The 26,093-nt window shown below is 42.2% G+C and overlaps 2 protein-coding genes across 6 annotated transcripts in view; one reads left to right on the plus strand and one right to left on the minus strand.

Moving 5' to 3' along the window:
- Nucleotides 1-10,468, plus strand: part of ITSN1 (intersectin 1) — a 143,841-nt gene extending 133,373 nt beyond the window's left edge. For 4 of the 5 annotated variants that reach the window (XM_064524479.1, XM_064524468.1, XM_026108543.2 and 1 more), the window contains 4 exons: nucleotides 1,191-1,273; nucleotides 1,373-1,456; nucleotides 1,872-2,045; nucleotides 2,915-10,468. In XM_064524479.1, the coding sequence (XP_064380549.1) occupies nucleotides 1,191-1,273; nucleotides 1,373-1,456; nucleotides 1,872-2,045; nucleotides 2,915-3,063 (490 nt within the window). In that variant the 3' untranslated portion in view covers nucleotides 3,064-10,468. Of the gene's footprint in view, nucleotides 1-1,190; nucleotides 1,274-1,372; nucleotides 1,457-1,871; nucleotides 2,046-2,914 lie in introns of those variants that run through there. The other variant, XM_064524493.1, reaches the window with a different exon arrangement.
- Nucleotides 10,469-12,695: 2,227 nt separating this feature from the next.
- Nucleotides 12,696-16,000, minus strand: ATP5PO (ATP synthase peripheral stalk subunit OSCP). The gene is made up of 7 exons (XM_026108549.2): nucleotides 15,853-16,000; nucleotides 15,623-15,673; nucleotides 15,405-15,515; nucleotides 14,889-15,018; nucleotides 14,660-14,772; nucleotides 13,215-13,301; nucleotides 12,696-12,877 (listed from the first exon to the last, which is right to left on the minus strand). Exons 1-7 carry the CDS (start codon nucleotides 15,880-15,882, stop codon nucleotides 12,764-12,766), a joined length of 636 nt encoding a protein of 211 aa, XP_025964334.1. The 5' UTR covers nucleotides 15,883-16,000; the 3' UTR covers nucleotides 12,696-12,763.
- Nucleotides 16,001-26,093: the final 10,093 nt, after the last annotated feature.

The raw sequence follows: 26,093 nt of genomic DNA on the forward strand, positions 1-26,093 counted from the left end.
ATCAGTAGAAGAGACGGAGGATCTTTATGTCCTGAACGCCCGCTGGAGGTGCCTGCCTCTCTCCATTCACCACAGAGAGGAGCTGAGGACCAGCTCTCCTAATTTAGGCACTTCAGTCAAATGCCTTTACAACTGTTGACTTTGATTTGTAGCAGAATTGCTTGTTAAATAAATGCCCAATTTTAGGTGAGATACCTCTAGCTTTTTATCATTTACTTGCTTTTAATTAGTGACAACAGAAATAAAAAATTAGCATCAATGAATGATTAATTTGCCCATTTAATCTCAAAAGGTATGCCTGATTACAGGCTAAATTTGGTCCTTGATACACTTCCAAAGCTGCCATTTATTTAACTTTAGGGCTGGCCTGGAAGACAGAATTGGCCCTAAGTGTTTTGTTTTCTCCAAAAGCTGTCAGTGTAGGTGAGTGTTTAGATGCCAGTCTGGACCAGTATAAAGAGCTGCAGCTCACTGTGGAACAGCAGCTCTCACATTGGGGTCTGGAATGGATTCACGACTTCTAGATACTTTCATTTTACCTTGACCCATGTCTTGGGCTCCCTTGTGTGTTGCACCCATTCTTCCAAACACTTGAGGGCAGGAGGAACCAGCAGTGGCTGCTGAAGCCAGGATCTGAGTATGTGACAGTCTGGTCCCATCCTGTAAGGGAACTGAAGGACCTGTAGGGAAACCACTCATCACCTGTGAACTCCTCCCTGAGTTATGCTTAATGTGTCTTGAGGCTCAGAAGGGCTTTGGTCTGAAATCTCTGGGTTCAAGAAAACTGGCCACCTCTGCAGTGAAGCAGTCCTAACTTTTTTCTACTAGCTACAAGAAATTAGTTTATTGTAATAAAGCAAAAGACTTGGTGAGAACAAGCCTGTTATCTCTACCTTTCATTTCTCACCAAGTCCTTACCTGTTTGTAGTTCTCTTGAGCTTTCTTTATGTGATGGGATCTGCTGGCTTGGGATGTTTAAATCTCTGCGGGTACCAAGAATTTCAGTAAGATCTCTTCTAAACAGGTAGCTTCGGTGTAGCAGATCCTGGGATAGGGTCAAGCTTTAGCATGCAAGTGTTTTGGAATGAGAGCCAGCTTTGTTTTTTCTGCTATGCTTCCTATCCTAAGGAGGAAAAATGGGATTATAATGGAAATAGTATTTTGCAACATTTTTTCTTTTCCTTCTGAAGGACTGCCTGGGTTCAGAAAATTAAAGCTGCTTCAGAACTGTACATAGAGACTGAAAAGAAGAAGAGGGAAAAGGCCTACTTAGGTACAGCATGGATGCAGGGCTTCTCCTCTTTTGTGGAAATGCCCATGGACAGGAAAATATTGTAATGACTTTTGTCTCTCCTCTTCTGTTTAACCACAGTTCGCTCACAAAGAGCAACAGGCATTGGGAGGTTGATGGTGAATATTGTTGAAGGCATTGAACTAAAACCTTGCAGATCCCATGGTAAGAGCCTTGGGTTTTCATAATATGCTCCATGAAGAAGACATTCACTTTTGTTAAACTAATTTTAAGGGAAGTTCTGTCCAAAACATGGGTTTTGTTTAATGAAGAAGTTTTAATGAACTTTAAATATTTTTATTTAAGGTGATTTTGTGCAGTTCAACAGCAGTCATGCAGTTGTCCTGCACTTAAGCATTTGTTTCAAGCAAGCTCAGTTTCCACCATAGAGACCATAAGCCACAAAGTTGTGAAATCATGGTAGTGGAAGGTGCTCTGCACCTTGCAGAATTGTGTCCCTGTTTATTAAAATGGCAGTGAGGCCACAACCTTTCCCCTGTTAGCTGGCTATGAGAGCCAAGAGGATATTCACACACCTAAAAACGTGATTACACTCTTCTATTTGCTTCCTTCTTCCCAGGAAAGAGTAACCCATACTGTGAGGTGACCATGGGCTCTCAATGCCACATTACCAAGACGATACAGGACACCCTCAATCCAAAGTGGAACTCCAACTGCCAGTTCTTTATCAAAGACCTCGAGCAGGACGTACTCTGCATTACAGTGTTCGAGAGGGACCAGTTTTCCCCAGATGGTAAGTAGGAGGCTGCCACGCTTCCAAGGCTGTTTTCAAATCTCCCATTTCTAAGATGTACGTACCTGCTGGGATAAATAGTGAACCCCTTTGCGTAGTCAGGGTCTGACTCACCCTTGCTGCCCAGTGGAGTCATGCCTGTATCAGGGCTAGGAGAATCAAGCTGTCTTTGGGTTTTGGGTTTTTTTTTTTTGTGTGCAACTTGATGGCACCTGAAGTGTGCTTTGCAGTTCTGCTGAGTCTTTAGGTAGAACTCAGGATACTGTTTACAAATGGATAAATTAATGCAGTAGGAGGAGAAATGTCTCCTGTAGCAGGCAATGACAGTGACGGGAATGAACCCACAATTCCTAACCTGTTCTTATTTGATAACCTTGGAGAGACATATAGAGCATTGGAGAGTATATATTGGAGTCCTAATCCCTCAGGAACTGTTTTCTAGGACTTTCATTTGTATGGCCAACGCCAATTGTCCCATTGACATAGTCACTGGTGTAATACACTTTTCTTTATCATCTCCAGAGGACTTCACACCATTTGAACTGTGGAGCAGCCTTTGACCTTTTTTCCAACATATCACAAAATAAATAAGCCATTTAAGCAAGGCAGCTGTGAAATATGTAGTGGATTATTCTGCTTATGGAGTCATTTAGTTTTAATGCTGCTGCTGCCTAATATGGTCCAGATAAAATCCACTTCTGTGCAGGCAGCCAGTGGCCTGCTTCAACTGTAAAAATACTGTGAACTGAAGACTTGTTGTCTCTTTTTATTGTGTGTAATGGAAGCTTACTTCCTTTTACAAATTAGCATTTTATTGCAATATAAAACAGTTGTTTCATTTCTGAGCATGCTGTCTTTTTGCATTTCAGACTTTTTGGGCAGAACAGAGATCCGTGTGGCAGACATTAAGAAGGATCAGGGTTCAAAGGGACCAGTTACAAAGTGTCTCCTTCTGCATGAAGTCCCAACAGGAGAGATAGTCGTCCGACTAGACCTGCAATTGTTTGATGAGCCTTAGAGGGAAAGGGACCAATGTTTTATTTCAGTCTGAGTTCACTGCAATAGGTGTCTGCAGAAGCTGTCACAAAATCCTTATTCGTTTGGTATGAAACTACTGCTTGCCCTTCACACGTAAGAGGGTTATCAAAGCAAACAGGAGCATTTTTGTGCCTTGATAATTCTCGCTGGAAAATGAATCCCAATTTTGTGAGGAAACCTCCCTCAATTTCTCTATGTGGAACTTGACATTAGTTTCCTGGGTTTGTGAAATAACCTAGTTGTTCATTTCGCTCCAGTCTGAGAGGCTGACAGACCACATAGGTTGCTGTGCTTGCTCCAGTTACCCTGCTCTTTAATTTACATGAAGAGGGCAATGTTGGTATGTTTGGATACTTTCTGCAGATTTTCCCCCTTAGGAATTTTGTGCCTATTGCTCAGCAAAGTGGTGTGTAGATGTTATATGAATTGAATGAGCAGTTATGCAGTAAGAAGATCTTTGATTGACCTGAAGACCTTCATGGTGGCGCTGAAAAGACTTAGAAAATAAATAATAATCTATATCTATAAACAGAGAAGATTTTATTAGCGTACCACTTCATGACTCACTTTGCCCCTGAAAATAAATTTTGTACAGGCCTTCTGCACAGAGATGAATTGCACTCTAGAAGAGTCCCCCCACTCGGTACCTTTGGAAGTTGCTATTTTCTGTAGGATCGTAAATGTTTGAACAGAAAGTGAAGGTGAATGTACAGCCCTGCTGAATGTTGTGCTATACCACTTCAATACTACTTTACTACTGCTGCTTAACTGTGTGAATGCAGATGAATGATCTGTCACCTGCAGTGGGGAAGAAAAAAATCACGGCTCTAGCTCAGGAAGCTAATTTCTACCCTGCTGTATCTAATTTGCAGAGCAATCAGTGGTGATCAGTTATTAAATTGTACCATGCGTAAATGTATTTGACATCATGTTACTGAATTCAGGGCAGTAGCATACTGTAGCTCACAAAGGTGTTTGTCGCAAGCCAAGTTGATCATAAGTTTGGTGGCCATGGTATCGGACGTGACCAGAAGGAGAATCGTTGTGATTGTGCAGAGTGGGTAACCCCAAAGTAAAAGCCTTGTCATCTTGGGGAATGCTGGGGTTTATGTATGCATTTAACTCTAGGTGTGCGTATGTGCGTGCGCACACACACACACACGCACACAGACACATATAGGCCCACATCCCACAAACTTTCCGTGTTTGGCAAAGCACCCAGCTTTAAGTGTGCACTGATGTCTTGGTTTCCCTTAAGCACATGTGTAAGTGCTTTGCTGAGTCTGGACCTAAGAGAGAGTAGACCCGTAGGAGTAAAATTCATCTTTGTTTTGCTTGGATTCATTTGGCTCATTACCTATCATGCATACACTGGTATTTTTGTAATGACTTTCTTTCCAAATGGGAGGTATCAACCTGTTTCATTAGCATGTGAATGTTCTTGTGGAGCCTGTTGTTAGGTTTTGATGTTCCTTGCATGTCCTTTCAGTACTGGTTGCCACCTTTCCTGTATAGGCGGTGTTCTAACACTACAAGTCTTATTGATTTCCATTAGGAAATTAGGATATCTTCATAACTGATAGCTAGATACAGTATGGTGATAAGTGTAAACTGTGCTGGGAAGTGTCTGTATTATAATTTCCTACAAGACCACTATAATGTTTCAAGCAATTGGAAAAAAATGTATGTTGGAGGGACAACAAAGTTTACATTTCATACTTTTCAGAATCGCTTTATTATTTATTTATTGAAGATAGTGTAGAATTTTGTATCAGAAATGACAGACATACTTATGTATTTTTTGAACAAAACAGAGATACACACTTTAGTTAGAAACTTTCAACTGACACATTTTAGAGGGAGTTTAACTTCCAAGGCATGCATTTGTTTACCACTAACTGGCTGAAAACACAATTAAGAGAACTTTAAGTTTCTATTTTTCAATGTTGTTAAGAAAATTGTTTTGATTAAAATATGTAAATAGTACTAAACCCATGCTTTCCTAATTCCATATCAATCCATTTTATTAAATATAATGTATATGAAAATACACATTGTTATGGTAGGATAAAAAGTGATAAAATCTATTAATGGAGTAACATTAAATGTTATTGTCTAACCTTTTATTGCTGTCGTAATTTTCCTCAGTAGCTGTAAATATGGTGACCATTAATTTCAGTGTTTAAAAAGTAGCATCACTTTTAAGGTATCATTTCACCAGCACATTTGTCCCTGTTCAGGAATCTCACGGTCTTGCACACTGTTTTGCATTGACTCAGTGGCTGCCCGGATGACAGTTGTCTGCTCTCCTGCCCACCAAAGCTGCATAGATCTCACAAGCATCCGGGACTTTATGCTCCAGAAGTCCTTTTCATGAGAGAGAGGCTTGTTAGCTGCATTTGTGCTAGCGCTTTTGTACAGAAAACAGCATGCTCTCGTAGGCCTGTTTAAATACGGCCTGTGTTCTGATGAGTTTGGGGGAGAGCGAGCCATTCAGCAGCAAGTGTGCTAGGAAGTTCAGTGTCTTTTGGTGTGTGTACAAAGTCAGCTGGTGTTACCAGAGTGTGCAGAGGTCGAGCTATGCTCTTTCGAGCGTCCTCTTCGGGCTGTCAGGACAAACCCTGCTAGTCTGTGCTACTGTTGTCTTAATACCTGTGTTTGTGGAGACCCTCTAATTCAGACTCTTGGTTATGTATCTCTGAATATATCAGGAAAATCACACACCTTAGAACACAACCCCCTTTCCAGCCCCATCCAGTTGTGTGTAAACTTTTCCCAATGCTATGCCCAATGACAAAACTCTAAGCCCAGGTGATACTTGATTATATTTTGGTTTGAAAGAGCCATTAGCAATCCATCTGGATAAGTATCCCCCATTAAAATTACAGAGGCTTGCAAATCTGTATGTGGCAGAGTTTTGGGATGGGCTGTCTTGATCTGCCTTTATTCTCCTGTGGGTAAAACTCATCCTGGTACACATCCTGGTGAGCACAAGATCCATCCACTAAGAGTTCTCGAAATGAGGCACTGATGAGGCTGAACTGGCACATGGGCCACTTGGGCTGGCTCTCAGGATAGGAAGTTTCCGCCTTTTACCAGGCTGTACTTTACTGGAGAAGAATATTTGCTTACAAGTAATTCTTCAGCATCAAACTCCTTGGCTGGTATTCAAGCCTTTCTAAAAATATTGCTGTGACTTTTTAATGCATTTACTACCTTCATTGAAACAGTGATCTTGCTTTCGATAAACCAGGAGAAAAAGAAAGCCCAGGAAAAGAGATGGCAAAATCTGCAGCTGTGAGAAAACATGCAATGGAAAAAAAAATGCACTGGTAGCTAGGTTTCCAAGCTGTAGTTCTGTGAATTGCATTCTCCCACTATGTATATTAATTTTAACAAGGAGAAGGATGTTTCTGTCTAGTGCTTCTTTGATTCTAAGTCTTGTAGCAGAACCGAGTTATTGGGTCAGAAACTGGAAGGGAACAACAAAATTTTTAGAAATGATTAATATGGAGGTAAGGTTTGAAGATGGAGGTAGCTGGGGACAGGCAGAATGCCAACGCTATTGTGGTTGCAGGCAGGATAGGATATCTAAGAAAAATGAAAGGAATTTTTTTTTGATTAGTTTAAAATCAGATCCACTGTATCACAGCAGAACTTCAATTATCCAGGACCATAAGAACCCGTAATAACATTAACAACAAGAATAACAGTGATTAATAATGAACCATGCATTTGTTCTCTTCCAGGAAGGTGTTACAGGTAAAGCCACACGGGATTTAATGCGGCTCTGTATTTATGCAGGAATTTGTGTGCACTTCTTTATAGAAGTTGGGCTTTCGGGTGTTTTTAACAGCCCTCATGCTCACCTTTCCAGGCATTCCCTTTTGAGATGCATCTCTGTGGTGCTTGGCACTGTGGTGCAAGGTGCTTTCGCAAAGATTTCATGGACATGTCAATGTTGCTGTCAGGCTCTTTGCTTTCCTGGTGTGATCCAGACAGCTCTCATGAACATCCAGGAGATACACAGGTACATGCCTTTTTTCCAAGCTGCAGTTCTGGGAATTGCATTCTTTCCTTTCGTAGATTAATTTTAGCAAGGAGAATGGTATTTCTCCCTGGTGCATCAATGTGCCAGTTTTCTGTTTCTCAGAGAATTTGCTTCCCCAAGGTGTAGCTGTACGAGCTATTTGCCAGCAATGTTGCTATACATTGGCAGGGTGGCCATCTGTCCCTTCACCTGTGCCTTTCACTCATTTAGGATCTGTCCACCCCTGGAGACACTGGGAAGGCTCTTTTCGACTCCTGTAAGAATCAGCCTGGTCTTGAGGATCTGCCTCAAGAGCAAGCAGTTTTCTCCCTGCGGACAGGAATTAACCCTTCAGAGATGCCATGTAGACTCCATTTCATCACTGTTAGGGTTGCAGTTCAAGTTGGACACCACCCCAGTCTCCCTCACCCTCAGCCTCCAGCCAGTACCCGGCCATCATGCCTCTCCTCACCGTATTGCTCTGCTGCTGTCCCATTAGGTTTTTCTTCCTCCTGGGAGTAATCTAGTGCTCCTGCCCTGGAGTGAAGCACCTTGGAAAGCCTCAAGCTTTCCTCCCCTTGAGCCCCCTCTGAAGCTCAGCTTTGTGCAGCAGGGCTGTTCTCGGGACTCCTTCCTTGGCTTCTCCCTCCCAGCTCACCTGGCAGCTCAGCACAGGCTCTCACACCCTGGTAGCCCCTGACTCAGCAGAGCACGTCGGCAGGCGCCTAACTTGAATTTGCGGCCCTGTTCAGGCGTGTTTAAAGCTAGCCATATGCCTGCATGCTTTGCGGGAGGTACGTGGCTGAATTTGAAAACTGGGTGGCTTCGATAATTTAGCGCCCACGTTATGATATTGGTTTGAACTCTTTAAGGATCGGAAGATTGAGCCAGATGTAACCAGAGCATCGAACAAAAAATTAAAGCTTAAAATTAAAATATAGAAGTAGTTCATTTTCTTTGCAGCTGGATCCGTTTTCCTCCTTGCTTCCCCGAAAGTGAATGGTCTTTGGGTTAGAGCCAGTGAACGCTCCAGAAGTGCGCTTATTGGGCAAATCATAATTCATATACTTACAGATTGCAACACCTTAGGAAATGCTATAAAATATCAAACAGTCTGTTGACCTTGGCCTCAGACATACCAAGTGTCTTGCCAAGTTTAGTGCTGGTAGAAAGCCAGTCTGTAAAGCCCTGAGAGGTTGCATGCGGTTGGTGACTTGGGCACCTTGAAAGACAGAGCATGTCACTGAGCTGACACTAAGCCAAATGACTGATAAATTACAGAACGTTTTTCTAGATGCACTTATTATATTTTTTCTCAATATTAGTTTTTATGAGGGAACTTTTTAAATGTTCATTTTACAATTTTTTTACCCTTAAAAAAAAAAAAAACACTTTTTGTTACATGTTAGTAGGGTTGGGGGAGGACATTGTGGATACTGAAGTTTTTGTAATATTATTAAGTAAGTACATTTTCAAAACTAAGCTGTCACAAGTCTAAGCTTTTTACTGCAGCAGTGGCAGCTACTTTCATACTGCTCTGTTCGCCACTGTGGTATTTCAGTTAATTCAAATTCAGCAGTCAAAACCCTTGAAACACAAAAAAGCTGGGAATCAGGTTACGTCAACTTATCTTCGAGGGGTTTGCTCTATATGTACATTCCACATATATCCCGGTGTTTGTTTTGCCCAAACACCCTATGTCCTACATGCATATCAATGTATCTATAGGTAAATATGAGCTTATATATATAGATATATATATGATTATTTGTATATATGATATAAAAACACAGCTATGTTGTTTTTGTCAAATACTGAGTAAATCTAACAGAAAAAACATTTATAGGCCCACAGTTTTGTTTATTCATTTAAATATTTTAAAATAGGGACCATCCTTGGGAAATTATTTTTCTGTATATATGAGGATATATTTAGGACCTAATTTAAATGAATTAAAAATTGCAGTAGGACAATGTTAAAGTAGCCTAGTCACTTGATGTAGTTGTCAGAGAAGGTTCTGCTGTGACCGTAGGTGAATTCCTTGTGCAGCTCTTACAGCTGCAAAATGTTGTTTTTTAAAATGCTGGATTTAGCATTTGATTCTGGGATCTTAAAATGTCATGGAAGTAAAGGAAATTGTTACTTCATCTGTGAACTTATAGCAGACAGCAGCTATTGAATGTTGCAGTGAATGCAAATTAAAATAGAAGATTTGGGTGCATGAGAGTAAGGGAAAAGGGGAAGAAATAAGAGCTTGGTGTCCTGCAGGTCAAGCTGCCCAAACCTGGCTGGTGCAGGCTGGGCTTTCCCAGCAGGGTTGGTCACTTGTTTTCGCATCTGCCCCGTCATCCTTGTAAAAGATGTCTACAGGCCCGCAAGGCACGAAACCCGGATTTTCAAGGCAGGAGGGCAAAGGGACGCCTGTGCTTCAGCCAGCAAGAAACGGGTGAGAAAGCGCCCTTCTCTTGCAAACACAAAGCGCGCCCACATTGCGGTGGCCTTCCTCCTACCTGGGCTGCAATTCGTAAAGGGGCGCCGCGTTTTTAGCACGCTGGTTCCCTGCTAACAGCTTTTGCAGAAAACCCTATTCCAGTTCTCAATTTAGATTCTAATAGCCTTTGCAGACTTTATAATGGGTACTTTTTACTTAGTGTCAGTAAATTGTTGAAAAAGAAGAGATAGCTGTAGTATTTTTTCAATGTTAATACTTAGAATTGGGGAATGCCCTCGATGGTGGTGGTGTTACTTTCTAGTGCACTTTTCATTGCCAAATGGTATCAGCTAGTTTCCTTTTTTTTTAAGAAAGGAAGTATTGTACTGTATGTAGTATTCTTAAGATCCTAAAAATTACAGAGGCATTATAAAATAGCTGTTATCTGTATTTGTCTTAAGATCTGGCCAGACAGGAGAAAGAGTTAATTTTCCTTTTTTAGAGAATATAAAATTTACTTGTACTGTTAATTTAGATCATATCTAACTATTCTACCATAATACATCTATACTGTGAAGTTCTTTTTTTTTTTTTAAAGCATTTGTAATAGGTATTATGAAGAATTATGAATCAGACACCACTGTTTCTCTTAAGACAATTTCAATTGTGCTTTGGTTGCTTTGAATGTGTTGTTTCCTCTGCCACACTTGGTTAAGTAATTCTATTTACAGACAAATGTCAAATCGAATGAAAGTCCTTAAAATGTATTCATCTGTTCAAGGAGTTATGCCCACTTCCCAGACTGCATTCACCAAGGTTGATACTGAAAATAAGATTTTATTCTGTGTAATGTTTGACACAGATGAGACTGTAGTTGTGCAAGTGAAATTATGCAAGAATAAATCCTGGTTTTTTAAAGCTTAACTGTGTATTCTTACATTCTTGAAAAGCATTGAGTAAAAGTGGTATTATGGTGTCAGAGATGTACTTAATTAATCTTCAGATTAATATTTTTGACAAAAGGACTTACATAATTGTGACATAAGCAAAGTGATAGACCCAGCAATAGGGAAATAAATTACTAGCATTTAATGCCTGACACGTGCCACTTTTTAATCTCGGTAACATTGTTCGCATTTTTCAGATTGTAAAACTGAGAGAAGTTGCCATAGTGAGGAAGCAAAAAAAAAAAAAAAAAAAAAAAAAAGAAAGAAAGAGATTGCTTAGCAGGCCAGGTGTCATTACTATGTATGTATTACTAATTTACAAGGGCCCTGATTTACGAACAGATACTTCCTCGGCAGTGTTGATTCAACTTGTCAGGGATGGCCTGTGGCTCCGCAGCTAGCTGCTTGAGGGCAGGGCGACTTCGGTCTCTCCCCCAGTTTTTGTTAATGTTTAGTGAATTCTGCCAGTTCACCCCAGGTTGATATCCCTAGGCACACAAGAGCAACATTCAGCACTTTAAGCAGCAGGTCTGTTTGTCTGGCCCCAAACTGACTAACTTCTGTACCTTAGGGATGCACTTCTTCCTCAGCTGTTTCAGGTTGGGTTGACACAACAAGACAATGCTGCAGCCTAAGCTTTGTCCCACAGTAGCCTGTGAATCTCAGGTGACATAATGTAGATGTGATGGGATGTGTCAGGAAGGTCTGACCTGTTTAGAGCCAGTCTGTCTAGGCCTCATTAATCCAGTTGAGTGCTGGCCAGCATCAGTGCTTGAAAGGACATGCCTGCATCTCCTCTGTGCAGTGCTGAGTGCGTGGAAGCCTTATCACCTCGTGTACACGATACTGCCACTGCCAAGAGCAGCACCATGAGTGGAAAGCAGCTTGCATGAGACCCTTTGTGCCACCCCCCAAGCACACTGAGCCGGCTCCTCTCCCAGGGCTGCTGACCAGCTGTCCACACAAGCCTCAGTGCTCCTGTCCCCTGCAAACCCTCCAGCTGCAGGGGCCCCGCCACTCCTCCTGCCTCAGGAAACACCCCTTCATTTTGCCCCTGGGGCTCTTGGGGCCCTTCCCTGCCACTTTTCTGCTCACTGTACAGGCCCCCCTCTTCCTCTCAGAAAACTGGCTAAATGCTCATAAGCACAGACTTTATCCTACATCTCTTCCATACAGGATGCACGGCCAACGGCCATGGGACACCTGTGGTGGAAAACATAGTTCCAGAGTATAGACAACTTCAGCAGCCAACCAGCACCGGAAAAACAGGAGGGTTAACCAGTCTCTCCAATGCAGGGACTACTTATTAGAGAGGTAAAATACAGATGGCGATTGGTTAATGGGTTTCAACAATAACATGGCCAAAATAAATTCAAGCTAGCACTGCCAGTTCAACATACGATTCTTGACGAGGGAGGCAGGGGTATCTGATAGCCAGTGTTATTTCACCAAGAACTGAGAGGAAAATAATAGGCTCTTTACAATGCTCCTCAAACCTATTCAAGATTCTCTAAATGGAAAACAGAGGCACAGCACTTCAAGACAAAATTGAAAGACAACCCTAAGTTGATGTTTAAGTGAAAACCCAAAAGCACACACAGCCTGCCAATGCAACGCTGCCTTAATGCTAGCTAGTTGTAAACCAGTCCGATTCCAAACATTTCTGTAAGTAGTTTTAAGTTATAAACATCTTAACCTCTTACTAGCAAGCTTTTAGAGAGCAATTTTAGTTTAAGGCATACACAAATCTTCACTAAACTATACAAACACAGAAGTGAATTTGGCTCTAAAACATCAATAAGTCTGATTTACTTCTGCGTTTGAGAATGCACAGATGACAAACCTATTTAATAGTCACTATCACAACTGTGAAGCAACTAGTCAGTTTAAGTGCTAATTCTTTCTATAGTTAGAAGTAACATGTGCAACAACAGAATTATTGAACTGCTGTCTTCGCCATATCCTATGTGAAAATCTTCTCTTGAGACTGACAGCAACTCATTGGTAGGGTGACCACATTCATCAGCTTTTAGAGAAATAATCCCCATCTCCTTCAGAGCAACATTCACCCGCATTCATGGCAAGCTAGATTTTCAAACTGTGTCACAAAACGGTCAAAGAGGACTAAGTGAAACTCGCCACAGCTTCACAACCTTTCTTTCTCAGTATTGTGTTTCTGAATCATCAAAATACTTTAAACAGTCTACTCAAGAAGTAGTAATTTTATTATATTCATCTGACAGGTTTCATCGTGAATGAACAGGACAGCTTGCTAGACAGTCTCTCTCATGATTTTGGTGAGTTTCTGGATCTTTGACTTTGTTGACATATCCACGTACTTCTCCCCAATATTGACAACCATTCCACCAAGGATTGACGGATCAGTCTAAGGAAAAAATATTGAACAGAAATTCTAAAAATCCAAAGCAAAGATTTGTTAGCCTAGTATTCAGTGTTTACATTAGTGAAGAAAGAGCTTTTAAAACACCCTTGTTTAATATAATTTTGCAGTCACCATATTCCAAAGTTAAGATTTTAGTAATTGCAGCATCATCAAGTCTACAAGAAAGCAAAGAAATATATACAGTATTCCACATATTCATTTTACTAAATCCAGTCACTAAAAAAACTTTATATACAACAAATTTAAAAAAAGAACAGAGACACCAAAGCCTGCTTAACATTAACTTGATGGAATCTTTTTACAAGTCAAAAATGCATACCTTGGTCTCCAGCTTTAAGACCTCTCCTTTAGCCAAGAATCCATTCAAAGCACTTTTTAGCTCAGTAAGGCTGGCATCATCCAAGGGCTGAACAAATTTGGACAGAAGCCAAAGAAAAAAATGAAGCGTTTCAAAAAAAAAACCAAAAAAACAAAAAAACAAAAAAACCCCAAAAAAAACACAAATGATAGAAAATACCGATTCTTGTTATCTTTAGATTAATCTTCAAAGGAAAAGCAACACTAAAGGAAGATGCTTCCAGGAAAGCAGAGTAAGCAGCCTCCTCGGATAGCAATAACATATAGACAGTACAGAAATAGCAGTTACTTTGTGCTGCTTTCATTTCATTTAATTTCATTAAACACTGTACCATTTCTAACATATTTCCAGTAACAGTTTCATGTTAACGTCTTAAGAAAGCATGTCCCAAGAATCCATACTTTTGTGAAGGCAAGCACTGGACAGGGAACCTTGACATCTACTTCATGGCAGTGTTTAGCCTATATGAGGAAAGATTAATTTTGCTGCTCCTAACAATTCAGATTATTAGCTTGAGTAGAAAAATGGTTTCACATGAAGTGCTAGACAGTGACTCAGGACACAGGCACACAGTTCTCAGCCCTGTGGCAGGATTCCAGTATGCTATCAGGTAAGTAACTCTCTTAGCATGGATAATTCTACATTCCTATCAGAAGGACACTGTGAATTTATTTTTGCCTTCCCTATGAGTCACTCAGATATTACTGTGATCAGGAACCAGAAAGGGAAAGAGACTTCACAGAACAGTAATGCTTTTGTTTTGCCATAATTTAAACCTATTTAGCTAGTTATATCTATTAAAGCTATTTAACAGCTAACAGTTTGAGAGCAAAAAGAAAAAGGTAGTGGAAAAGTACTTTTACATACAAAGTGTTAACGAAAACTTGTAAACTCATTAACCTATGAAAATCTTTTCACATATTTCTGAAGACCATCAACTAGACTACGCTTGTGGGCTGCAGAGAGCCATGCAACTTGAAGTGTATGAGACTTATTATTTAGTCCAGGTAGGCAGTTCACTATAGCCCTACCCAAAGGCTATATTGGTTTCAGAGTTCGCCATTTGTCCCAATTACAGCACTCGGCAAATTAGGTAGTTACTCTTCACAAAGTACAATATCAGCCACCACAGGCATTCTTAGTTCAATCGGGTAACTGCCTTACTCTACCTGACAGCTGATCTGTTAACTCTGACCTGCTCAGTACAATCTTGATAACAGATCCAACCAGTAATTGCTGGATACCAAAAAGCCAGTTGCAGAGAGACTTTCACCTTGGTAAGAGGTGAGATTTTTCCTCAGTGTTCATACAGCAAGCTGCTTATGCTAGAGAGAGCAAAATTAAACTAAAGAAGTTTGTCTTTTATGCCATTGCCTGTTAGCTTGGTCTAGATTATTCTAACTCACCTGGGCAGTGGTAACTGTGCACAGCACTTCTCCTCGGTATGCGCTCATGATCTTCCCAAATGCAGAAACAATATCTGGAGTGTAACGCAAGCGACCGTTTTCAGCAAGCAAGTCTGGAAAAGGTGGATGTATTAAGAGGGTTTAAAGCACCCAAAAGAAGCAGGTGTGGTTAGCTACTGGTCATAACAATTAGCCTTAGATGTTTTTCAAAATTCAAATGCTTACTTACTCATCAGGTTGACAGTAATAGGGGACATCTTCTCTTTTGCTAAAACATCGTTTACAGCTTTTTGTTTAACTGTGCTCTTGGTATGAGGGTTCATAACAACACTGGATAGTTTGGGATCCTTCATAAGAGTCTAAGAGAATACACAAATGACATGAAAGCCAGGAATTTTCTAGGCATTACAAGGCCAACCTAGACGATTCAGGGTGGGCAACAAGGTCATTAGTTGAGCAAGAATAAAGAAAGGTCAGAAGTAAGCAGTTAGGAAATAACAACTTCACATGTTGCACATTTACAATATGCTTCTTTCACAGCTGATGCTGTATCACTGCTAAACAACAGGCTGAGGAGCAGCACTAGAGGCAAAAAGGACCAACACAAAAACAGACTGCAGGTACAGGCAGCAGACTTAAAAGGGGGGGGGGGGGGCAGAGTATTTAAGAGCTGAATCCATCCCCTACTGAGAAGCTGTAGGTGAGCCCTGCTGCCCCCAAACTGCCGTGAGAGCTTAGGCCTTACCCAGACTCGGCTCAGCTCCTTCTCTACCTGGTCCAACTTCTTCTGCTTGGAGGCGGCGGAGTACAGCGCGGTGGCGTAGCGGCCCTCCAGCCCGTATACCTGGATGGGGGGCTGGGGAGCGAGAGCAGGCGGGCGCTGAGAGCTGCCCGGAGCCGGGGAGCCTACGGCTCGCCGGTGACCCCCTTCCTCCTCCTCCCCCTTTCCCCAGACCCCCTCACCTTGACCAGCTTGGAGACAGGCCTCGCCGCGGACATGCTCAGGTGCCGCACCTGCGGGACGCATGTAACGGGTAGCATCGCGGCGCAACCGCCACCTCGGGCCGGGCGCGCGCATGGGGGTGGGTGAGGCAGGGAGGGGGCTCGAGATCCCGCACTGACACGGGGGAGGGGGGTAGACACACACAGTCCCATCTCCCCGCGCCCTCCCCCGCGCCCTCCCCGCCCGTCACCTTCAGACAGAGCCCCGCGGCCGCCGCCATCTTCTCCGACCGCCACTCTAGGTCACAGCGGAGCCCCGCCGCCGGTGACGCGACGCGCACGCGCGGCCGCCGACAACCTTTTCCGCCCCCTCCGTCCTCCTTGCTGCGGGGCGCACTGGGAGAGGTAGTTCTGAAGGGCGGCCTGCCGCGCGCTGCCTGCTGGGAGGTGTAGTTCCTCGGAGGGGAAGGGGGGCGGCCGGGCGCGCGCGCCCAAGGGCCCAGCGCCCTCCGCCCCTGGCTGCGCCGCCGGGCGTGCTGCTCCCCCAGGCCCTCCGAGCCGCCTTGGCTGGGGATTAGAGGGGAAAAGCCATGAGTCAGGGCCCCATGGCTGCCTAGCAAGTCTGAGGGGTGAGGCAAAGGTGGCTGCAGCTCTCCTCCCGTGGGAGCCTGCTGTTTTTTGGTGGCCGGGTGGTTTGTGCCTGGCCCGCACATGAAGGAAAGGAAAGCGGAGGCACTGCTGACATCCTTGGCCTCCAGGTGCTGAAGCTGTAACTGTAACACCACATATGGTGAAACTCAAGATGAAAAATCCCTGTCTTTGTGCCCCTTCCCACATGTCATCTTGTGTAGCTGAAAATTATTTTTCGCAGAAAGAGTCATAGGAATGTGGCTCCAGAGACAATTACAGTAACCACAGCAATTGCTCTCCTTGCAGGCCCCAACCCAGTATGTGACTGTCTTGCATGAGCAGTTGCAACATGTTCTCCAGTTCGGTCACTGCAGTCTGATTATTTGTGTCTTTGCAGGTCGAGGGGCTAAGGGAAGGGAAAAGTCATCTGTGCCACAAGGATCACTTGGGCGGCTTGCAATTATTGTAGTATGGTGAAGTGACTTATGACTTAGCATCTAATGCCCTTTCCTGTGTTCCTGTGAGGTTCCTGTAATTCACTCAAACATATTTCCTCCATTCAGAGGCACCAAGAAAGAAATCTTCACATAAAAGTTCTTCAAAAGAGAAAATGTGAGCTGTGCTTTCCTCACAGACATCTCTGGTGTCCTCTAGCACAGTGAAACTCTCTGAAATATGATGATCTATTTCCTCCCCTTGGATAAACTAGATCCAAACATCTCCTGGGGCAAAGAGACAATCTTCCAGGTAAAGCGTAGGGCAGGCAATCTGAATTTTAGCTCTGACTTTGTCACGGTCTCCCTGTGTGACCTTGAACAGCTCACCCAAGTCCTGCATATCGCTGCACTATCTTGAATGATTAAACTCTTTCTCTCCCTAATTCTTCCATCTTTTCTACGAGAAAAGGTAAAACAATTGGCTGCTTCATAGAGCTGTTACAAAATTTGAGTAATTATTGACTAGCTCAGTCTGGAGGTGCTATTGAAATACAAAGCATTGCATTAATGACGAACATGCTACATCAGTATGCAGGGCAGACTTTAAACACTAGATGTTGCTGTTGCTACAAATTGAAAGACTAATGATCACCTTTGTGATCACCCTGGCTAAGACAAACCTAGAGAATTATAACCATGCTCTGCAGGAAACACAGCCTTAATAAAAAAGCTGTGCTACCATCCTACCAGAGATAAGACAAGATCACCAATGTGCTTTCTTCTAGATGTTGGAATTTGGTTCCTTCTTCTGTCTCTAGCTGTGCTTGCTGTGGTGACATTCAAAGATATACAAGTATAGTCCATGACACATTTAAGCCTGACATAACACCATTCTTCTGAATAATTTTAATATCTATGGTACTAAGAAATGCATATCTAAAATGCAGAAAAGTCTTTGTTTTTCTTTAAGAAGAAGAGCATATTCTGTCTACTTTTTGTGATAATGTGCATGCATGGATGTTTTGAAATGGTGCACATGGATCCATGACACACGGATTTATTTGAACTAGGGCCACGTGTCCAAAATTTTATTAGTGTCATTCTGAAACACTGTATGATCTTGTAGCATTTTTATACATAAGAAAATCTGGCTTATTGAGGCCAGTCAAATAACTGAGAGCTGAAGATGCTTTAATGAACTTGGGATTCGGTCAAATTCTGATAATGCTTTCCAGAATTAAAATCAGAGCACCTCCCTCAGGTTAATTTTAGACATGCAAAATCCCACAAGTGATAAACAGTTTGTACCTTTAAACCTTATACTGGAAGGAAAACTTAAATTCTGATGAAGCTTATTCTTGTAGCTGGATACCTGTAATAATTCCTCCACCAATATAATTGTATGTGAGTTTTAATGTTTTTTTCTTTTTTTTTCCTTCTAAAAATAATTAAACTCTCCATACTGCCATCTCTCATCATTTGATATTTGATGGGGTAATTGTTTCAATTAAATCACTTAGATCCATACCTGTAAGCATTCAAACACATACTCCATTTACAAGCTCTTCCATGAGAAACACCTGGATGAACATCGACTTATGGGTCTGCCTTTTTATGTGGAGGTCAGTACTTACAGGATTGTAACCTTAAAGTATTCATTCCTACTGAATATAGTGATATTATAGACACTTCATTTTTCTACTGTAGAGCCAGACTAGAACTGAAATCCTGCAAAATATATCCTCCCTCCTCTTTTTTGAGAAATCCTGATAACAACTGGTCTGAGTTTAGATTCATTTAGACAGACTCTTGAGCTTATTGAAGATGCAGGCTTCACACAGGCATAACAGCTGCAGATTTCTCTGAAATCAGAACCTTTATGTCTCTAGAAAGGGTGTGATGATTCTACCATGGTAGCGTTAGGGATGTTTCAATCATGGTCCTGCTGTGTGAGGTATCATAAAACTCATAGCAAGACCTAGGCCATTCCACAAGCAACTAAACAGCACACAGAGGTAAAATCAAATGAAGTTTGTCAACAACACATCTGCTGTCCTCACAGTGATGAGTGTATAACAGGTTGGTTCTACAAAACATGCCAAGCTTTCCCTCCACTGAACTATGGCTAGTTCCTTAAAAAAACAAAAAATAGTAATTATATCAGTGATTCAAAAATGTTAAGTAAGGTTAAGACACTAAACTCTTTTCTCCCCCTCTTTGAAGCTCACCTGAAACATTGGCCCTCAGCCTGTTTTGAAGGCTCCTCTGCACCTGCTAGTCAGTAATTGCACCCAGCTGTTTCCCCTTAGCTGAGGCTGGAATTCCCAGCCTCAGCATGGGAGGGTCGCAGAACAAGTCAGGGTGTAGCTCCAAACAAGTCTCTGACCTCTGTGAAAAGTTAATGTTATTTACAAGAAGTGGAGGAGTCTCCTCCTGTGGTGCTCAAGTCAGGTTCAGGTTATGTAACACAGAGAAGCTCTGGCCTGCCTCTCTGCTCCCTGTCACTGCTGTGTTTTTGTTCCTGTGGCTGCTGAAGGAAGTCTTGTTTCCTCCTAGGGGCTGCCCTTTTCTTCCCCAGAGACAGCTGGGACTCTTGCTGAATCTAATTCATCTGGTTGTTTTCCATACCTCTACTCCATAAGCTGTTCTGCTTGGGCAGGTAAGTTCAAGTGCTCTGTCACACCGACTCCCCAGAGACAGCCTTCACAGGCACGGTGACCCACCTATTAAATCTAGTTGCCCAAGGAAGACCTGACTCATTTTCCCGTTAACAAAAGGGTTTTTCGTTCAGTAACAGGGCATGGAAAACACTTTTTTTCTTCCAAACTGGAAAGAATGATTGTAAAACCACAAAATTTGTTAGGGGAATTCAGAGAAGGAACAGAAAACCTTTTAACTGAGTTAGGTGACTGAACTCACTGACCTTAGCACTGGACTACTGTACTGCAAGCTCTTCGTCAGGATGCTTGCAGAAAACAAACACCTATGCCTACGTTTTCCTGCCCTCCAAGGGAGGTCTCAATCTAGTCTTGTATGGTGAATGGTTACAATTTTATTGTGCAAGTGTTACTTCTGGGGTGCTCCTGCTGTTCTAGTTTATTTTCCATGCTATCGCAGTAATCTGTTGTAAAAGGGTGGTGGCAGGGAACACAGCTAGGTGCTTGTAGCTTCCTTGACAAAAGTGCTAACACTGTGTCTCTTTTAAGCTAACCTAATAAAGCCTGCTAAATGAACTTAAGGGTGAATTGTGAAATGATCTTAATAGGTTGGTAAAGTAAGTGTTTATCAGCAAGGTCTTATACCAGTAAAAGTGATATGGGCTCATTTGGACATCTGACTCTTTTAAGGTTGTCTATGAAACACTCACTAGTAGTAAAAATACCTGGTTTTGGAAAGTACGTGAATAATAAACACAGACATGCTTTGGGGTAGGTAGTACTAATAGCTGAGCTTTACCACTTTGCACAATGGCAGAGTAGCAGTTAGAGCATTGCACTGAGACACAGGAGATGAGAGATCTATTTTCAGCTCTGCTTTGGGCCTGCTGATTGGTTCCTAATTATTCTGTGCCTCAGTTCCCCCTTTTAAAAAAGCAAGAATGAGACCAACATCCTTTATAAACAGCTTTAAGTTCTGTTGATAAAACATACTACGTTAATGATAAAGGCAATGATACCTTCTCACATATGCTGCTGGAAAAAAAAAAGTAAGTTCACGAATGTCAGTGAAATTATGGTGATGTACAAATGGCTGTGGAGAAAATAAACGAAAAGAGGACCATCATGTCTGCTCCATCACTGCTATGAAAAATGAATGTTAACCTAGTCCCACCTCTGGAGTCAGAATAGCAACATATGCAGGGAACTGGAGGTACCGCTCTATATCCTTGAGGTCTGTCATGGAAATGCCTACTAAACTGGTAGACTAAGCACAGATCACTGACCGAACAGGCTTGGAACATGAACCACCCTCTCAGTCAGAGGTAGTCTGTGTCCCAGATGAAGCACCCTGGCAGAGTAAATTGCACTGTTGTTGCCATGCTGTGAAATCTAACCTTTTCCAGCACTGAAAGTGTGCCTTCAGGTGGAAAACCCCTCTTCCTTCAGTTTAAATTTTGCCCAGATGCTGGCCTGAGTCATAGCAGAGTAAATCTCTGAAATACCTAAGTCAGTCGATATTTTGGCAGACTGAGACTCCAGCCTTTCAACCACTTGCCATGTATAGGTCTTCATATCTGTCTTCAACTGAAATTAACTGGTGCATCTTGTGCATGGATGCAAGGATCTTACTGAATGAGCATATTGCAGCTTTTTGTGTTAGACAGGTGTTTTAGCAGATTTTGGTTACATATTAAGACTGCAGCTTGCTCATTACCACAAGAGGGAAGCCAATACTAATAATTTTGTCCGTATATTAACTAGGGTTAGTGTGGTACGGTTTTTGTCCATTTCAAGTCCGTTGCATGTCTCCTCCTCTTTCCTTGTAGCACACTTGCATTTGATCATATGTCAGAAATTAAAGAACATTATTCCACATTCCATTTGCTCAATGTCCTGTGAAATGAATTTCATGGATTTGCCTGGCTCATTTGAATGGCATACATAAACCTGAAACAGAAAGTTGGGACAGAACTAACGTGGCTGTTTTCATAGCAAATTTAAACAGTCTGCATGTGAACAAGAGGAAACTTGGTGGGCATGGCACTTGGTAAAATAGTGCTTCCCCTTGTTTGGCTGAGCAAGAAAAATTAAAGAATATTCGAGGAGTCATGGACAAATTAATTCAGCAAGTCCTCTGATGCTTGTTCTTCAGCCTGTTTTGCAATGTATGCGAGCATTATGGATTCATTTGTTATGGCAGTCCTGATCTCTCTTACTCTGCTGTAAACCAGAGTAACTCCGCTGATTTCAGGAACCTCACTGAGTCACTTATCTTGTGGTATGGTATCTGTGAAAGTCACCCTTGTTCAGATCACATGCTGAAGGCTTAAATCTGATGGGTCAAGTTTTTTCATTACATTTCATTCTGCAGCCAGATATTATAACATGTGCATAGCCTTTTCAAAAAGGTTTACCTAAAATGGTGAATGCCGTGCTTTTGCAAATGGACATTTTAAAAATAGGCTGAGCATAACACAGAAACTGAACAGGGCTTCATCCATGAAATTTCTTTGGTTGATGTTTTGCTGGTCTGTCTTCTAGATTGCTGCAAGATATAAATATGAGATTCATTGTTCAGAAGACTTCTGTATTGCACTGCTGGCATGTGACACTGGTTGGACATCATCATCATTCTTGGTGTTTGTAAGTCATGACTTGGCTTGTGTATTTTTCTTGAGAGACAGCAGAAATGTGAAGCCAGAAGCAATGCAGAAAAACACATATGTTGAGACTTCCTATGAAGACCCCTAGGGTGTTCCCTGCAAGTGCAGGAGAGGGAATCGGGGCAAGGTTATGAAAGTTACAGACATAGACTGCAGTCCCCAAAGGACCTTTGCATAACTAGTTTCTTTGTTAAAGTTTTTAGAAATACTTTGGGAGCATTTAGTGATATTTTGGATGATCTGCTTCCTCCCTGCAACTCCCTTAAAATGTTTTCCTAAAGATGCTGCTGGTCTGAAAGAAATTGTCAAGCCTGAAGGAAGAAACATGGCTGGAAATAATAATATCCCTCATGTGGGCAGACACCTTTCACAGATCCTTACAGTGCATTGTTCTTCAGGTACTCCCATACTGCCTTTGTTTCTCCTCTCCCTCCAATACTGTTTTAGGTCCCAATCCTGCCTGTACATATGCATGTGTTTAACTTTAAGTACATGAGCAGTCACATTGCCTGCAGTGAGAATATTCACATGACTGAAAACATGCACTTGCATAGAGATTTCCTGAATCAGTGGCATAAAAGGAAATGGCCAGATTAAAAATAATGGGTTGGTTTTATCCCTGATGTATAATTCCACTAGTGTCAAGGCCATTACAAGGCTGAAATAGATCCAGTACATTCAAAGAACTATCTCCAGCTCCCTCACCTGCCAATTTCTGTATCTATGTTTATAGCATAATTAATATCAATCCCTTTCCCATGTTTGGGCAGCTGAGGCTGGAGGAATTCGGATCACTTTGCACCAGCAGGATTGGCTCTCCTTCAAGACACTTTCTTCTGAGGCATCCGGTGTGTTTCCACTGCAGAGCTATTACAGATGTGCCCATGGAGCTTCATGGGAGCCTATAACCTGTGTGTCCCCACTGCCTGGCCACTCTCTGCTGCTGAGTCCAGAGTGGATAATGGCAGCCTGTTGAAAAAGCAGATCTTGCCTGTCCTGCCATTTCTCTGCTCCTGTCTGATGCTGAGCAGTTCTGCAGCCTTGGCAGAGCTGCTGGTCAGACAAAAGAACTTTGTTTCTCTATTGCTGTCCAGGTTGTTTCACTTTCTGGTCTCCTGCAGCGATGCCACTTTGTTCTATGTGTGTCTTAAGCACTCCAGATGAATGCACACACTTGAAAACAGCTGGTATGTAAACATAAAAATAAAAGTTTGTTAGGCTTAAAAGCAGCCCCTCTGTAGAAATGTTTCTCCCTCCTGTCTCTGGCTGTCCGGCCCTGTGCCAACATGGTGTTTGGGAGTAGTCCCTAGCCCTTGTTGCCCTGAAACTCTCCATTGGGACCCGTTTGATGCTAAACTTGTACCCTCAGCTAGGCTTCTGTGCAGCCCTGTATGGTTTTCTTCAGATCAACAAAAGCTGTACCTGCCTGCTCACCCACTTAGCAACACAGGCTAGACCTCCAAATGTCAAAAGTCACAGAGCCAGGGGAAAAAAAAAAACCACCACCACTGAAAAAACAACCCCCAGCATCCAGGGCTCATGACTGCTTTGACAAGATCTATCTTTAGTTATAATAATGAGTCACACCATTGTGATCTGACTTTACGGTTAGGCTGAGGTATGAGCCAGGCCATGGGATTGAGACAGAGAGCGAGAGCATCATGGGATGTAGCTGTAAAATTCCACTACTTTCTACTCTAAATCAGGTTTGAAGAGAATTAAGAAACAGGAAGGGGGGGGTATTTTTTTCAGTGGAAAATTATTGCAGCGCACAGTGCATCATGATGTAGTTCATCAGTGCAGAAAGAATAATAAAGGAGATGTATTAGTAAATGGAGACTACTATAATATTCTTGAGCAAAGTACACCTCTTTCTGCATTGCTCTGTGTGCAAAGTGTCAAGTCTAACCAACCCCACCAGCCACTACAAGCTAATGCAGGATTTTCTTGGATGGTGCTGTGTTGCCTAGCAACATTGCTAGGCAGCATGCTATACATCACGCACAGAGCTGGCTACTACGTTGTAGCAGGGCTGGTTCCAGTTATTTTTCCCTGCTATAAAATATTAATTTTCTGCTTGCAGGTAGACACAGCATCAGGAGGTTGAGGGATCTTCCCTATCGGGTGGACATGTGCAGCTCCTGTTGACTGTAATGGGAATCACAAGCAGCCTCATGCCGAGCTGACATCTCAGTATGTAAAAAGTGGGTGTGATTCCAGAGATATAAACACTTTCTGTGCCTGAGATGGAATACAGGTTGGCTTTAATATAAATAAATAAAGAGGCAGTGAGGATTATGTGACAGGCATAAAAATACATGTAAAAAAGTCCTCTCCCCTCACCCCTTTTTTTCTTTGACTCCTATAAACACATCCTGCTGTGATGAGCACATGTACACATACACAAAGATAGGGAAATTTACTTGGCATTTTGGGTATTTTTGAGGTTCCTCTCTACCACAGCATTGTGAACAAGAGCTCGTATCACAAACACCATTGATGTTTTTTCAGATGTATTCCTGATGAGTGTGATTTCAATGGAGACTGCTTGCTGAGCCCCTTCCCCAAAATGGTTGCGTAACCCAGCTGTTGCAAGCACAGAAGAGGAAAATCAATCCTATTCCATAAGAAGGTGAGGTGTTATTATAGAACGTAAACAACAGAGCCCTTGATCCCCAGAGCTACAGGGAAGATGGTATCTGTAGCTCATTTCAGGTGTGCAGACCCGGAACTAGGAGCTATCTTGTACTAGGGCAAAAGGGTCCTCTGCAAAGGTTTTATACAGCACAGGGTTTTGAATAGTTCTGAAACCTCTGGATCTAAAATGTTCATTTCTTTGGGACATATTGCTACTAATAATGCTACCAGGTGGCAAGGAGAGGGATGCTAAATAGCTGATAAAAGACAGTAGATCATTTCTGGCATCTGAACACTGTGGTTTTTTGTTTTGTACATCAGTGGATAGACTGATTGTTTAAGCCAAGCAAAGAGGGAAACAAGAGGGGAAAACCACACTGTCAAAATACACAACGTTGGGTTTGTGAGATGAACAGCTGCATTACACTTCATCTACACTTACACGTATGGCAGCACTGATGGAGTTAGCAAAACAGTGTTTTGTCTTACAACTATTTTTCAGGAGAGCCCAAATTTAGTTTTAGGTTAACCCATTCTATTATAGGCCTAACTTACTGCATTTCTGGGTATATGGTGGAATCAGACAAATCAGGCTTTTCTAGGATAGAGCGGTATGTCTTTGCACTACAGACCCTGGAGGAGTACAGCAGTTTGATACAGAAACCGTTCTCATGGCGTTCTGTGGCATTGGTCCAACATCAGAACAAAGGCAGCAACAGAACTTCCATTTCATGTTTTTCCCCAAATCGTGGCAGACTGAAATGAATTCAGTGCCTAAGGCTCAGCTCCTCAATCTTTGTTTGCACATAAGGCCAATTTAATCCTAGGAGGAGATACTCAGAATTTGCACTGAGAGTACAATCAAGATGGAGTGAAAAGCACTTTTACGGACAAATAAAATATCATCCTTCCCATACCTGTGCTTTAGGCACGAATGTCATCTAGAAACCTGTCCTGATTTTGCAGTGTGTTTTTGTTGGGTGAGATAAAAAAGAATTTTTAACATCTGTCTTTTTGTAGCTTGAAGGACTTTAATTGGAATGACCGTCCAGTTTTATTACTGGCTCTTTAGCAAGATATTTCTTCCATAATATGCTTCAACAAACATTGACAGCAATCACAGAAAAATCTAGTTGTATCAAAAATTTGCAGAATTTCACCATACTTTTGCTACTCATTCTGTCACTTCACAAATCTTCTCAGCTTAAGCACTTCACCAGGGACTGAGCTGTTTTACTGCTGGTGAATGAAGACCAAGTGGAAAAAGTATAAGGCCTATAACTATGCACATTCACTGACATCTCATGGAAGTGAATGTCCCAAGGCTTCACCTTGTTATTCAAGCACAGAAGTGAATTGTTAGAGAAGGAGACCAGTGACTGGTAGGGGAATGCTAGACCCAGCACAGATCTAGGACAGCAAGCAGGCCATGTCTGGTTCCTGCCAACACTGAGACTTCAGCAAT

Source organism: Dromaius novaehollandiae, chromosome 1 (assembly GCF_036370855.1).
Source record: "Dromaius novaehollandiae isolate bDroNov1 chromosome 1, bDroNov1.hap1, whole genome shotgun sequence".
In the NCBI taxonomy this organism is placed as follows: domain Eukaryota; kingdom Metazoa; phylum Chordata; class Aves; order Casuariiformes; family Dromaiidae; genus Dromaius; species Dromaius novaehollandiae.

Coding starts and splice junctions, on each gene's coding strand:
- ATP5PO (XM_026108549.2), bottom strand. CDS start 15,882: ATGGCGGCGGCCGCGGGGCTCTGTCTGAAG. Junction 15,019..15,404: donor AGGAGCTGAGCCGAGTCTGG/GTAAGGCCTAAG, acceptor GTATTCTCTTAG/ACTCTTATGAAGGATCCCAA. Junction 14,773..14,888: donor TATTACTGTCAACCTGATGA/GTAAGTAAGCAT, acceptor CACCTTTTCCAG/ACTTGCTTGCTGAAAACGGT.